General features: G+C 46.7%; 1 protein-coding gene across 18 annotated transcripts in view; it reads left to right on the top strand.

Moving 5' to 3' along the window:
• The window catches only part of TELO2 (telomere maintenance 2), an 83,111-nt gene that overhangs the window by 3,162 nt on the left and 64,505 nt on the right, over positions 1-15,444 (top strand). For 9 of the 18 annotated variants that reach the window (XM_065558630.1, XM_042851539.2, XM_042851538.2 and 6 more), the window contains 10 exons: positions 371-648; positions 787-855; positions 2,670-2,817; positions 4,406-4,508; positions 5,487-5,555; positions 8,280-8,421; positions 10,692-10,828; positions 11,725-11,813; positions 12,954-13,064; positions 15,071-15,159. In XM_065558630.1, the coding sequence (XP_065414702.1) occupies positions 371-648; positions 787-855; positions 2,670-2,817; positions 4,406-4,508; positions 5,487-5,555; positions 8,280-8,421; positions 10,692-10,828; positions 11,725-11,813; positions 12,954-13,064; positions 15,071-15,159 (1,235 nt within the window). The remainder of the gene's footprint in view (positions 1-370; positions 649-786; positions 856-2,669; positions 2,818-4,405; positions 4,509-5,486; positions 5,556-8,279; positions 8,422-10,691; positions 10,829-11,724; positions 11,814-12,953; positions 13,065-15,070; positions 15,160-15,444) is intronic. The other 9 variants (XM_065558638.1, XM_065558637.1, XM_042851533.2 and 6 more) reach the window with 8 other exon arrangements.

Raw genomic sequence — 15,444 nt, 5'->3', positions numbered from 1 at the left:
ACCTCCCATGGGGGTAGTGAGGCTGAATTCATTAACGAATGTAAAGTGCGGTGAAAGTCACAGGCAGAAGGAGCTGTAGGGTTACAGTGTTAATTCACTGTTAATCTTAAATTACATTCTGATGCATTGTGGCACTATGTGTGATTGATGGGATCACAGCAGAAAGTGGTATGATTGTCTAACCGGCTCTTAAAAATCTCCAATGATGGAGTGGCAAACACCTGTCAGGAATGGTCTAGATAATTAGTTCTGCCATGAGTGTAGGGGACTGGAGTAGATGACTTCTCGAGGTCCCTTGAAGTTCTATAATTCTCATTTGTGTGTCCTCTTCCTCATTAATTAAAGGGGGGGCACTCTTATTTCTTTCCAGTCCCAGCTTTCGCCTGATGAAGGTCATTAGCATCCTGGAACAGTTTCTGCAGACAGGACGCATGTCGGCTCTGATGTGGGAGGTCTGTCATCAGCAGGCACAGGCTGGTTTACCCACATTTCAAGAGACCCTCCTCAACAAGGTTGTGTGTCTGCCTGACCACTTGTGCAACAAGCTCCAGGGGAATAACCTACCTATATTCTTCCCACAAAACTATTTCCCTCTGCTGGCTACTGAAATCATCCAGGTGTTGCAGAGGATCTCTGACTCATTAAGAGGTGAGATTGCAGACCAACTACAGCTGCACTGAGAGAATGAAACAATACAAGGGGAGGTCTCCTGATAATCAGCCTCTAGGAAGATGTCAATGGCTGTCAATCTAAATGTTTCATTAAACATGTCTCGTTATACCACAGGTGGCTTGGACTGTTCCATCTCCTTCATGTCTCAAGTGCTGGGGAAGGTATGCGTGCATGGGAGACAAGGTGAGTGCCTTGTAACATGGTTTTGGGCAAAAAGATATGATAGAATTACATCAACAAGGAACTGTGATTGTAATAGGGTGGTCACTAAAAGAGGGAGGTTGAGGGTAGATTCATTTGTGGCCTGGGATGTTGCCTACAGTTTGTAGACATGGCCTTCTCTCCTTTCTGAGGCATCCCAACTGTGTGTCTGTTACCCCCCCCCCCCCACCTCTCTCTGATCTGAGTGTGTTCCATTCTCCTTCTCCCAAGAGTCAATGAGAACACTAATCTTCCAGGAGCCCTGCTATCCTGGGCATTATACTTCCTTAGTGCCTTCCATCTGAGGTTCTGAAAATGCATTGCAAACACCAATGAGTTAAAAATCACAGCCTCTAGATAACAGGCTGTGCATGTGATGAGCCTTCATTTTGGTTTCATTTAGCATTTTGGAGCAGGTGAAGGCTGCTCCCCATGTGCAGTAGCATGTAACAGATGGGGAAGTTAAGGAAGGAGTTCCAATCTCCTACTTCAACAAGGGGTTCCTGGAAGCTACTGTCAAGCTGTCCTGCAGTGGCTCAAGAGCATGTGGGTACCAGCCTCAGGGCAGACTGTTAAGAAGCAGAGTACAAACCCCAAATTAGTTGTGAGTTCTATACTTAGATTTCACCAGCCAATTATCAAATGTAAACTCCTCAAGCACTATAACAGCCTTAACATGGAGCCACAGATAGTCCTCTTGGGTACTGTGATCTAGCTTGCCACCCCGAAAAGCCTTCCTTTGTGATAGATGGTTCCTTACACCAAAAATCACAACAATATTCAGGTTACTCCCCGTCCCAAAGGACCAGTCACTTATCCCAGGTCAACTTCTCCTTAGGCCTCACACCAAAGGCAACTCTTAATTTATTAGAGGGTTGACTATATCTAAAAATTCCTTTCCTAGAAAAAGGAAAGAGTTATTTACAAGGTTTAAAAGAGGTAAATGTATATACACACAAATGACTTCCAATCTCAAGTGTCAAAGAGTAATAGAAGCTTCTTTAATAAGCAAGATCTATATTTCCTTTTGGGGCTAACCCCGGCCAAGCCCTGGGGATCTTTTGCTTATGCTTAGTAATCCTTGCCCTCAAAGCCCAAGCAGCATAAAAGATCCTCCTTGTTAGGGCTTTTTATTCCTTCCTCCTCTTCTTCTCTCTTCCCCCCCCCCCCCCTTCTGCTTCAGGTTGCAAATTCAGCTGTTCATGAGGGGTTGGGCGGGGGCGCAATCAACAAAGTATTTTGTCCTCTGATGTTCCACAATAGTTTGTCTGGTGTTGGGAAGAAGATAACATTTCCTGTGGGGAAACTAGTATTTCACGTTTCTTAATGCTTCTCTTCTGTCTTGTGATTTACAATTGCAGAGGAAACGCTTTTACCTTATAATATGGCATGCAGATATTATAAATGAGATTAATGCATGCAGCAACTTAAAAGCATTTCATAAAGTCTAAACACATTCTTATAATACTAACACACAGGTGAACCAGACTGGTTCCAGCTATGTACTTGTCAGTGTTCAGTGGAGACATATGTGCCTTGATATGAGCTGACACCTGGTCTGCCAGTGTCACAGCTACTAGGGCTACAAGTGAAAGCCCAGGTGAACCTGCAGGTAGGGCATACCTGTGAGAAGAATTGTGTGTTGTAGGTGCTGAATCATTGGGGGCAAACTTGTGTTCATGTTTATCTCTCTATAAGCAGCTTGATTTTGCAAACCATCCACATGGACTATGCAGTGTGCTATTGCCCCACCTCCCTCCAATCAGTGAGCTTCCTTTTGTTCTCTCCCAATACAGAAGAGATTCTGAATGTGTTGGTGCCACGCCTAATGGATCTCACCAAGGTGGACTGCATCTGGCAGAGGATGTGCTGGCGACTGGTCGAGTGTGTGCCAGATCGTTGGATGGAAGCAGTGGTTTGCGGCTTTGTTCAGAAAGCACCAGGGTAAGAAATCAAGATTTGGGGGAGAGGGAAGTAGTTGTTCTAGCTACACCTTACTCCTGGGGGGATTCTGCAGGACTGCGCGCCTGCAGAAAACAGCCTCCCTGCAGATTTCCTGCTTTTCCCTGCAGAAAACAGCAGGGAAGCAAAGGGAAGCTGGGGGGGGGGGGGGGGGCAGTGATCATGTATGCAGTTTTTTTTTTTGGGGGGGGGGAGGGGATTGCTGCCCAAACAAAGGTGAGGCATGGGGGTTACGTGCTGGGGCACACAGAGTTATATGCCATTCCCTCACCCCCATTTCTGCAAACGCAGCTCGGTTGCGTCTGGGGCTCCACTGACTCTGCAGCGGAACACAGCCTCCTGGGTCCTAGTGCCAGCTGTGCTCCCCTTCTGTGTGCTGGGAGCCTTCCTATTTTCTGTGGAACAGTGACTGCCCGCAGTGGGGCTGGGTAAGGGGCGTGGGGGGAAGAGGCAGTGGGGAAGGAAGGGGGGTGGAATGGGGAAGGGGATGTGGGAGTGAGGAGAGGGGGATGGAGAAGAAAAGGGGATAGGGGAACCACCGTGGGGAAGCAGGAGCCTGGTATATGATGTCCCCTCGGCAGCAGCTGAGGATCCCCCGTTAAGCAGGCCCATAGAACCCTCACCCTGACAAGCCCTGCCTCCCTACACCTGGACCCGTCCAACAAGCCCCCCACCCCACTGAGCCCCAACCAGTTGCACCTGGACCCCCACTCCTCCAGCACCCGGACCCCCCCACTGAGTCCCCCCAAGCCCCATTTTGCCACACCCAGACCCTGCCACTGAGCCCAACCACCATCACCTGGCTCCCCTGCAGAGTCCCATTGCCCCTGCACCCCCCAACGAGCCCCTGTGCATCCAGATCTCCCACTGAGCTACCCGCACCCAGATTACCCCACGCAGAAACCTCTCACCACACACCTGGATCTCTCCACACTTAGATCCTGCTGGGCTGAGCCTGCCCAGCCACACCTGGTGCGCCTGGCATAGAGGGGCAGGGCCCGAGGTGTTTCTGGGGCAGGCCCAGCCCTTGCACTGTGTCAGGGTCAGGTGCAGCCTCACTGCTGACTGCCTGTACTGGAGGAGGTGGGGGCTCCAGGGTGATCTCCCACCTCAATGCAGCCAGTGGCCTGTGCTCCCCACTGCCATTCTGGAGCCACATCTAGTTATTGACAAAATTTGCAGAATTTTAAAATATTGTGCACATAACTTTTATTTTTGGTGCAGAATTCCCTCAGGTGTATAAACACCAGTACATTATTTCTTGAAGGATCTCGGCCCGTGCACCATCATTTCACATGTTGCCACTTCCTGGGAAAGGTTGGGACTGGAATAGCTGGGGATTCATTCACTGGTAATCCTTCGACAGCATTTGAAACAGCACTAGATCTTTTTGCTACATTAATCACTTCTGTAGTTGTGTGGTAGCACTGCATGGAAGCTGTTTGATCTATGACTTTTGATTATATTGCAAATGGGTAGCCACTTACAAAATCATGATTTGATTGAAATCAGCCTGAAGCAGTTCAGATAAACGGATCCCTGATAGTTTGCTGCTGACCTATCTTGCTAGGGCGGATGTCTTGTCTCGATTACTGGGGAATCTGGTTGTGAAAAACAAGAAAGCTCAGTTTGTGGTGACCCAGAAACTACTACTCCTGCAATACAGCTATGTGGTAAGGGCTCTGCTGTGTCAATATGGGGAATGTAAGCCTCTAGCTGTTAGGAAGGCTAATGTTTTTCAATGTGCTGAATTCTTGCCCAGGTAAGCTCCAGGTCTCTGGTCGTGGGCTTTATTCTGAAGCCTTTCCCCAGACTCCTCACGTATACTTGGACCTCAGCTGAAGATTGCTATAACTTCTCCCTGTCCAGTAAGGCAGACCAGGTGGTTCCTTTCAAGACACTGACCTACAAGGCAGAATACAAGCCTAATCTGTGGTGACCAGCAGTGTTGTCACCTTTTCTCCTGGGAACCAAGGGAGGATTTGCATGTGACATTGGCAGTCTGGGGAGCTAGAGGCCCTGATCCCATCTAGAATCCAGGGGGAGAGGCTGGGAGCAAGTGTGACCTTCCCCCCAAGAGGACAGGGAGAAGGAGTGCACTGGAGAAGCTCGGAGTTTGATTTGGAATTATCTGTACCCTCAGAGGTTGGAGAGAAATGATGTGGAAGTGAAACAGGGCAGTGGGTGAGCACTGGAGCCCATGAGGGTGTAGTGTGAAGATCGTCCTCTGCCTTATGTTCTGGAGTATCTTGAGCATTAACTAGATCGTGGGTGGGGGAGAGGCACAAGACTTCAGGGAAGGACAAGGTTCCCTGACTTCACGTTCCTTTTGTTTAATAGTAGGAGCAATATTTTAAATAAGACTTGCTGTGCATGGGTTGGTTCAGTGGGGTTTTTACTAGAAGGAACCCTCTCTTGGGTGCCGTAGACATCACTAAAACTGTGTGATCTGAAATACCCAGGCACAACAACATGCTCTTACTTTCCTAAGAGTGCTGTGGGTTTGCATAAACTCTGCAGTCTTTCCCTGAACATTCTGATCAATTCACCTGGAATGGGAGGGGGTGGAAGGGGAGAGTGTGAGTGTGTAAAGTCCTTGCTGATGAATAACTTTCTGCTCAGTATAACTAATCCTATTGTTTTCATTGTAGACTGCAGTGCTGCAGAACCTCCTTGGATATCTGGCCCTAGACAGCCTTCGACGTTCCTTATTGATCAAAGTAAGTTAGGTACCTTCAGTGATTATTTATTTTATTATATATGTGTGTGTATTGGAATATTTACTCCTGAACCCTCATTTTGTGATGCTTCCGTGGTGTATGATGAAGCTGATAATGAGGATCACCTGTGTGAATGGGGTGATAAAGAATGCCCCCATGGTGGTCCTGGACAGAGCTACATGGCCTTATTCAAAGTGTAGCAGAGAAGTCCTCTTCATAGGAATCACTGCCCTTCTGTCTCATCTCTAGAAAAGTAGTAAGAGGGCCACCAGGGAATGCTGAGAAGGCAGGGGGAATAGAAGAGGAAGGAAATGTGGCTCAAAATGAAGGAAGAGTTGCCGTCCCACTTAAACAGGCCACAGTCCTCCCAGAGCTTCTAATGATACATTGTACTTCTGTAGCATCTCACATCTGTGGATCCCCAAGCCTCACAACTCCCCTGTGAGGTAGGTTAGTTTTATCAATCCCATTTTATAGATTGGAGGGGGAAGGGGAGGGAGAGAAGTGATTTGAAGTGACTTATCCAAAGAGAGCGAGTCCATGACAGTTGGAAATAGAACCCAGGAGTCCTCCGACCCAGCCCTAGGCTCTAACTGTAAGATCATCCTCCTATTTTCTAGGGCACAACAGCAGAGGGGTCCAATTGGGAAGCCACCAAATGAAAGGCTAAAAATAATTTTCTTAGTGTTTCTAATAAGCCCTTCGTATACTAAACTCCTCTTAGCTCTTCTTAGTTCATGTATTAACAGGAGTATTGTAAGCAAGACATGAGAAGTAATTCTTCTGCTCTACTTCGCGCTGATTAGGCCTCAGCTGGAGTATTGTGTCCAGTTCTGGGCGCCACATTTCAGGAAAGATGTGTACAAACTGGAGAAAGTCCAGAGAAGATCAACAAAAATGATTAAAGGTCTAGAAAACATGACCTATGAGGGAAGATTGAAAAAACTGGGTTTGTTTATTCTGGAGAAGACTGAGAAGGGGACATAAGTTTTCAAGTACATACAAGGTTGTTACAAGGAGGAGGGAGAAAATTGTTCTTAACCTTTTGAGGATAGGACAAGAAGCAATGGGCTTAAATTGCAGCAAGGGTGGTTTAGCTTGGACATTAGGAAAAACTTCCTAACTGTCAGAGTGGTTAAGCACTGGAATAAATTGCCTAGGGAGGCTGTGGAATCTCCATCATGGGGAATTTTTAAGAGCAGGTTGGACAAACACCTGTCAGGGATGGTCTAGATTAGGGGTCTCAAACACGCACTCCACAGGCCACATTTCCTGCGGCCTGCCATAGGCACAGTGTCACCACTCCTCCACCTACCTCCGCGCTCAGGGGAGGAGGCAGAGAAGAGGTGGGGCCGGGGTGGGGATTTGGGAAAGGGCTTGGAATGGGGGCGGGGAAGGGGTGGGAAGAGGCAGGACAGGGGTGCTAGATACCTCTTTTGGCTATGGTAACACCCCTCTTTTCATTAGGTGCCAGCAATGTGCTTAGTAAGACCTCAAACAGCTTACAGTCTAGCAGAGAGAAACAGGAGTCAGGATGCACAGGAAGACCCAGAGGGGGGATTAACTTGGAGTGGTCTGGGAGAGCGGGTTGTTTGTTTGGGCATCTGTGGTGTGATTTGAATCATACCTGTCATTCCCCTTGGCTTCAGGGCTTTGTTGCAATGCACGTGCATTGCGAGCCTGTTCTGAAAGATGCTAAGCACCCTGAGATCCCACTGGTCTCAGTGGGAGGAGAAGGCACCTCAGCTCCACACAAAGGAAGTTTTAACAGAGAGATGACCCAAGGGGTGATTCAAAACCTGTGTTCCAGCCCCTTGCTGTTCTGGGCTGTGACCTGAGGCCGAAAGGTGCTGCCAGCTGCCTTCTGTGAGGTTCAGTGCATACTCACGACCAATGGCTCTTAGCTCATCGGTCCCCATGACTTTTGTATCGTATGAAAAGGTTTCAGTGATGTGGCCCTCGGGCCAATGTACTAGTCCTCATGTGGCCCTTGTGGTGGTTTGAGTTTGAGATCCCTGGTCTAGATAATTCTCAGTCCTGCCTTGAGTGCAGGGGACTGGACTAGATGACCTCTTGAGGTCCCTTCCAGTTCTATGATTTAAGTGGTTTTTAAAATGTTTTCCTTCAGACAGTGGCAAATCATTAAAACAATTTGAGCTAACACAGGCAGTGAGCTATGATTCAGTGGTGAAGGAGTACCCCTTACTGCTTTAAAACATTCTTGATCACCACATGAAGCACTGGTGAATGTTGTTGCCTCTGCCCTGCACACAAAGGGGTGGGAACGCTTCGCCTCCATACCGCTCAAGTGTCTCAGCACACTGGGAGGTTTTTTCAGGGGTAAGCATAAAATAAATAGAATGTAATGTAAAAATCAATAACCCCAGGCTTTCTGCACTGACTGCATTAGTCATTGTCTTATTGAATTTAAAACCTCCATTATTTAATTTACCCAGAGCTGACATGGAATTTCCAGCCAGTGGCACCAGTATGTCATGGAATTCAGGACCCTTGCCACAGAAATTCTCTCAGTGGAGAGCTGGAGCCCTGCACCCAGGCAAGAGGCCACCACACTTTACAGGCTCTGATTATGCTGAGTGAAGGGTAGAGTAGTCCTTAGGCCACCTGGTTGGTTGAGGGTGTGGTGTGTTTGTGTGAGAGAGTGACTTTCAGATGCAGCACAGACCCACTCCATCTAGCTAATGCTGTAAACTTATGAACCAGGTGCTGAAAGAACTCCTGGAGACCTGGGGCAGCAGCAGTGCTGTGAAACACTGTCCAGTTGAGCAACAACTGTATGTTAGCAAGGCCATCCTGATTTGCCTCTCCCACCTGAAGGAGCCTGAAATAGAGAGCAACAGACAAGGTGAGGGAGGAGGGAAGGAGCCGAGAGAACAAAGAGGTCTCCTTTCCTCCACTGGATTCTAACTTTTCCCCTCTTTAGCCCTCTGTCCTTGATGCCCCTAATCATAACCATTGGGTCCACATCCTGCAGGTCTGATCCTACAAACATACCCAAGCTCTGATCATTTGAGTAGTCCCACTGAATTCAGCGAGGCTATTCATGTGAGTGACGCTGCTTATGTGTGTAAGTATCTAGAGGATCAGGGCCTTACCAATTTCTTCTCTGTGCATTTTTCACTTTGGACCTTATCTTAAACTCCCAGTATCTGAAAGCCACAAATTCTGAAATCTGGAAAATCATGAGGTGACCTATTCCTGCTGAGTATTTATAGTGCAAGATGATTTTGAAACAAAGTTTAGGATTTGGACTCTGTGGAGGCTAAGGAAGGCTGCCTTGCTGAAAACATGAGAATTTAACACCAGTATGAAAGTTCAGTGTCAGAGATGCTGACTAGCAATAGGAACATCTGTAGCACCTTCTTTTGAAGACCTCATAGCATATTGAATCATTGATTGGTTAATCTTCAGAACATTTCTGTGATGCGGTAGGGCACATAGATTTTGAGAAGGAGCAGTTGGGCACGTCAAATCCTCCCTGTCTCTCAAGGTCCTGGAGAGAGGATCTGCGGCAGAATAGGAAATGGAACTCAGGTCTTTGGACTCCCACTCTTAGCCAGGACTGTCATCCTTCTCCTAAACCATAATCTAGTCTGGTTTAATTCAGATATGGGTTATGGGGGTGTGGAAATATAGAACACTATCATGGCATAATATCATAGCAAGGCAAAAGAGAGATGTTCTGTTTTAGAGTGGGAAACCTTGATTGTGTGATTCTACTTGTATGACAACTCATGTTCTGTTAAATCCTGTGACTAATGTAGATTAACTCATTCAGCCCGTTGTATGTGTGGAAGAGAGCTCTTCAATGTGCTGCTCTTCAGCATGCTATGTTCTGTCTGGCTTAGGATAAGGAGTGCTTCTTAGTGGTTAGAGCAGACACTGGAAGTTCAGAACCAGGAGCTGAAAGAACTTCTGGGGACCTGTTGGAGCAGTAGTGCTGTCAAACACTCCTGGGTTCTGTTCCCAGTCCTTACACTTACTATGTGACTTTGGATAAGTCCTCTCTGATCCCTCTTTGTAAATTACATTAATATTTAAGTAACAAAATTACATAGACAGTTACTGACAACAGTCAGGCTGCTGGTGTGCTGAGACCACTGCCTATCATGCTGACTAGCCTCTCTCATTGTTTGCTTGTGCTCCCCAGCTGTCTGTCTGTATCAACCTGTTATCTCTTGTCTGATCGCAGGGACCATTTTTTCACTCTGTGTCTGAACAGCGCCCAGCACAATGGGGGTCTGGATTCAGGACTAGGGCTTCTGGTGCAACCACAATACAAATAATAGATTCACCTACACCCAGGGGGCTCTTGAGAGGGTGAATTAGCTTTCATGCAGTGCTTTGAAAACATAAGTGCTATTTATTAGAAAACAAGTTTATTTCATCCTAGCCAACTCAAGATTCTTCTGTTAAAGCCTGGCCTTGTATAGATACAAACTATTGTGTGTTAATGAATGATCAGATTTCTCACTGGCTGACTAGAGAGATGTAAGCTTTTATTGGTGAATAACGATCAACCTGTCAGCAGTCAGAATCTATTTGGGGAGATGAAAGACAGTTGCCACTCTGAACAATGGGTTCAGAAATGCCACTGGTAATTAATTACCTGTCACAGCTCAGGCACATGGTGAGAAGTATTCCTCCCTGTGTGAGTTCCAGGTTGTTGCACTGATCAAAATGGATGCAATTTCCATCATAACAGAGTCAGCTGCTATGACAGATGAATAACATTTCATCTGTCATAGCAGTTTTGAAGCCACTGGATTTATGCCAGAGATTAATTTGGCCTAACACACTTTTTTGGTATTTTGGTAAACTCTTTTATTAAAACAAAGGTTCTAGGATGTGTGATGTTTGTACCATTGTGTTTGGCTTCAAAACCTAGCCCTGCTGCATAGCTTCTTGACATGATGGAGAAAGAAAACAGCTCTGCAGAAAGAGAATTGCTGTATAGAATCTGTCAGCCTCCACCCCAGGGCCTTTGTCTGTCTTTCTGCCTGTAGTGGGAGTTGTGTAGCTAAAGATTTGGGTTCTCAGCTAGGTGTGCTATCTGGGAGCTGCCATAGTCAGGGATGCTGTGCTCACTCTGCCATGTGCTGCTTGTCCTTTCAGAACTTCTCACCAGCATGATGGGAGGGATGAAATGCCGCCTGGACAGCAACTTGCCACGGGTTCGGCGTCTGGGAATGATAGTGGCAGAAAGCATCAGTTCCAGAATAACTACAGATGGGCCCAGCCTGAAATTCCAGGTGAGAATACAGTGATGCCTGACTCTGCTGTGCAGGGATGGGGAGAAATGTCCCCTTTAAAGCAGATGGTTGTGTTGCTGCTGTCATTGCTGACCCCTACTCTCTGGAAGGGAAGAAGGGCACCAGTACCCTTCAGAATGAGGGGATATCAGTTTGCAAAATGGAATTGCATTGAAAAGATGCAAAGGCAGCATAGAGGATGTGGGCCGGGGCAAGGTGAGGGGTGCATGGGGGTGTGGTGAGAGAGAGAGAGCATATGTCTCAGGAGGACTTGGTCACAGCCAGGCAGAGTCAAGAACTCTGACATGACAACAGGGTTTAGGATGGCCAGCTCCAAAATTAAAACTGCTAGATTTCCATATCATGCAGCACCTGATCAATGGGAGGTGTCCCATTGAAATCCCCTTCAGCGGGAGTTGATTAGAGTCCTGAAACTGGGGTGAACATCCAGAAGGAGGGTGTATAAAGTCACTGGTGGTTGTGATTTTTCAAGACTGAGTAGGGGATTTAGCTGCACAATCCCCATTCGTTTCAATGGGAATTAAACCCCACAGCTCCATACTTGCCTTTGAGAATCTTAAGTATTGTTTGCACAGCATCAGCTGTAGTGCTGCATTGTGACTTCAGACCTGTTAAATGCTTTAAAGATTATAAATAACACTGAGACCAAATCTGACCAAGCAATAACTTGTATATCCTGAGCCCAGTGTGAAAGGTGCATATGGCTGAGATTGCAAATCTCCACATGCATTTATCATTTGATCCTTCGCTATTTAAAAACTAAGGCCCAATTCTGAGAGGTGCTGAGCTCTCATAACCTTCAACTGCAGATTTATTGTATTTAACTGATGTAAAAGCCTCCTCAGCATACAGTAACTTCTATTTTGCATGTCTAGTATGAAGATGATGATGAGACCAGAGAGCTAAAGTCTCTCCAGCAAACAGCACCACTACAGCTCCATGTCACTGACCTGCCAAATGCTGGGTGAGATTGCCACTCATAGCTGTATATATGCCTAGTGTAAAAACATAGTGAGCACAGATACCAGGCAAATCATTCTTAGTATAGGTTATAAAGACAAGGCCTATCTCTGACTATAATCCTTCCACGTTGGTGGATGGTAAACTCCAGACAGACAATCCCAGCTCTGAAGGCAGGAAGTCTGTATTTGTTAGAATCCACTAAGGTGTAAATTGCTGTAATATTCACTGTGCTCTGCATTATAATTGGCTGTCTCTGCAGCAAGCATGTTTCTAGTTCAAAGGTCAAATGGAAGCATGTTTTAGAATTGTGTGTCTGACTGCATTTCCTTAGGATTCTTGTAACTCTGCGTGCCCCTGAAGCGATCCAAATGGGCTGGGGAATCTTTAGGTATCTCAGGGTAGACTGGGAGCTGTGTCCACAGCCTATCCATTACTAACTGAAATACAGTATTAACTTCTGCCCAAAAGCATTAACTTTTGGCTATAGTCTGACCTTCCATGGGATTTGCTGTCTGAAGATCTCAAAGCACTTTACAGAGGTTAGTGAGTGAAGCCTCCCAATGCTACTATGAGGTAGAAATAGTGACTGAGATGTGGAGAGGTGAAAGTGATGTGCCCAAGGCTACATGGCAAATTGCTGTCGGAGCTGTGTGAAGAGCTCAGATCTCCTGACTCTGTCTTGTACATTAACCACTACTGAATGGTGCCTCCTGATTTGTTCATGGTTTTCATAGCTCTTAAGAATACATAGGCCAACACTTCCTCTGCACTGAGATGACTGTGTGTCTGCTCTTACCCAGAGTGTTTTGGGTTTTCTCCATTAGCACAGTCTTAATCTTTGTTAGGAACTAAAACAAGCTCAGGTGGCAGTCCAGGGAACTAGCTCATGCTGTCTGCCATCTCCACTCTTTCCCCATCATGAGGTCTCCCCACACCTGTACAGCTACTCTAGCTTTTTCTCCTCATAGCTGGACCATTCAAGGTGAACCCACACTGAAATGAGATTCCAGTGCCTACTGTAGATAGAGGGTGTGGGTGTGTGGATTGGGGGTTTTACCTTGGAAAAATCTAGTCTCCTGCTTGTGATCATGGATTTCTAAGATCCTTGTTACTTTATGCCTTTGACACTCATTGCCAACAGCAGGAATAACAGTCCATCTGCTACACCAAAAGCTGTGTCAAAACCAAGTGGGAACCCACACCCAGCAACCCCTGCAGTGCCAGAGGAGGGATCTGACTTGGAGCTTGACAGGTACATGCAAGAACTAAACTACTAAGCAAAAAGCTGATTTGAAATTAAAAAGTAAATGACAGATCCTTGAAAGCTGACTGTGTGAGAGGCTGTACTGCTCCATCTGAACTGGGGAGCAAACCAGGCTGTGTGTAAAGGGTAATTGCAGATATAAGGGCTAGGGAGAGGGGGCAGGGAGGGAGCAGAGATGAGCAAGTGGGGGAGCGAGGTCTTGCAGAGAAGAGACAGTTTGAGGGCAGGGACTGAATTCAGGAGACCGCATGTGTTGATCCTGGCAGATGCAGATCCACATCCACATTTTTGTATCCGAGCAGGGCTCCTGCATGCCATTGGTTTTGTTACCATAAAAACATTCTTTATTAAGCTGGACGTTTAAGAGCCTCCAATCTATAACATGGGCTTGGTGCCTTTTAGGTATTTCAGGCAATTACTTGAGGGGGGATTAAATACAGAGTAATTTAATGGATAAAAATGACTGTGCAGAGGACCATTATTATTTCAGACCAATTTTTTTTGTCCCATGACATTAGCATGCTCACATCCAGGCTAATGGGATGAGATTGCATTCACAGCCACAAAATATAGCCTATTGGATAAAGAAATCTGGTTTTAAGTCTGGATTCAGTTTTGAACCACTTTTTTTTCCCCCCAGAGTGGTAGGCGTGTTAGTCTGTATCAGCAAAAACAATTAGGAGTCCTTGTGGCACTTTAGAGACTAACAAATTTATTTGGGCATAAGCTCTCGTGGGCTAAAACCCACCAGTATCCACATGTACAGACTCCTCTGCACAGTCTGCTGGAAAGAGACAGACTCTACTCTATTACTTCCAAGGAGCTTGAAGTTAACTGTTTCAGGCACTAGCCAGCAGTCTATAGCAAGGGGAAATCCATCCACCCAGTATGACAATTCTGGATGGGGGCTGGGTAGTGAAGGCCTGCAGTAGCTAAATTAAGTAGCCAGCTGGGCTACCAGGATTTAAAAAAAAGACCTCATTCACCTTTGATAAAACATTCCCTCCTCTGACGTAGGCAGCAACTAATTTCAGTGCCCATTTAAGACTAAAGTTATCTCCGATCCATGCAGCGCCACATAAAAGGCACATTTTCAAGTTACAGACACTACTGTGTAATTCCCCAACAACTGTCTAGCCCAGCTGTGCAATTCCCAAAGTCTTTCCAAACCACAATCCTGGACACACTTTTCTCTATCTTTCTGGGTGACTGGGCAACAAAATGGCAGATAAAACTTAATTTTGATAAATGCAAAGTAATGTACATTGGAAAGCATATATGTGCTGGAGCTGGTTGCTCCAATCCCCATGGCTGGGGGAGGGTCCTGGTGCACAGGAGCCGGTGGGCTGGGAGCGCGGTCAGTGCTGCCAGGCCATGGTGGGGGGATGCTGGCCCTGTCCATGGGGCCTGAGCCATTGGATGGGAAGCGACATGGCAAACAGGTGCGGGTCAACCCCAACTCTGGCCCGCTGTCCAGCAACAGGCTGCCCGAGCTGGACGCCGCAGGCCAGGCTCCGCCAGAGACAGAGGTAGGGCTTCTTCCTGACCAGTTTCTCCCTTGTTACAGTAATGTAGTTTCCGCTTTCCATTGGCTGCTGAGCTCCACCAGTTAATGTGTTTAGGGAAGTGCAGGAAAGGGTTTACCTATTTTACATGCCTCCCTGTTCATCAGCAGATCAGTTAAGGAGTAGCAGATCTTTAGAGCCCTGTGTGGTTGTATCCACATCCACTCCACTATCCACAGTAATGGTCCATGGATATTCACAGATTTGCAGAGCTCTACCCATCTCACCGTCCTGAACGCTTGATAACCAATGCTTCCTTTGCCTGCTGGATCCTTGTAGGTTGGGGTACCGAGCAACCTCTGTTTGGTGTAAGGATGGAAAGGTGAGAAGGGAGGAGAATGTGCCCTGTCTTCCTGTTTAGCATGAAGGAGGAGAAGGTGACCTGGTCGAATCCACGTGGACTAATTCATGCCTATGCTTCTTTCACAGCGATGATGATCTCGTCCCTTACGACATGTCAGAGGATAAAGAGCTGAAGAAGATGAAAGCTCCTGTCTATATCCGAGACTGTATTGAAGGTAGGAGATTCTGGGTAGAGTCTATTAAATCTTCACTTGGAAATGCTCATCTCTTACTCTGTTCTGGGGTGGTTCCTGGTACAGGCTAGTTTTTGTGAGTTGACTCAAAGTTGTGGTACTTCGGAAATTGGTGTTCCAGTTTTGAATTGTTAGTTCCTAATGGCCTGTCTACACTACAAACTTTTGCTGATGCACTTTGTCGGCATAAAGCCACCACACTGGTGCACGTGCATACTTGGCTCCTTGCATCCACACTGGGCATACTCACCTGGGGTGTTTGTTTCA

Source organism: Chrysemys picta, chromosome 10, assembly GCF_011386835.1.
Source record: "Chrysemys picta bellii isolate R12L10 chromosome 10, ASM1138683v2, whole genome shotgun sequence".
Taxonomy (NCBI): domain Eukaryota; kingdom Metazoa; phylum Chordata; order Testudines; family Emydidae; genus Chrysemys; species Chrysemys picta.
This window is presented reverse-complemented; position numbering and strand designations above follow the sequence as displayed.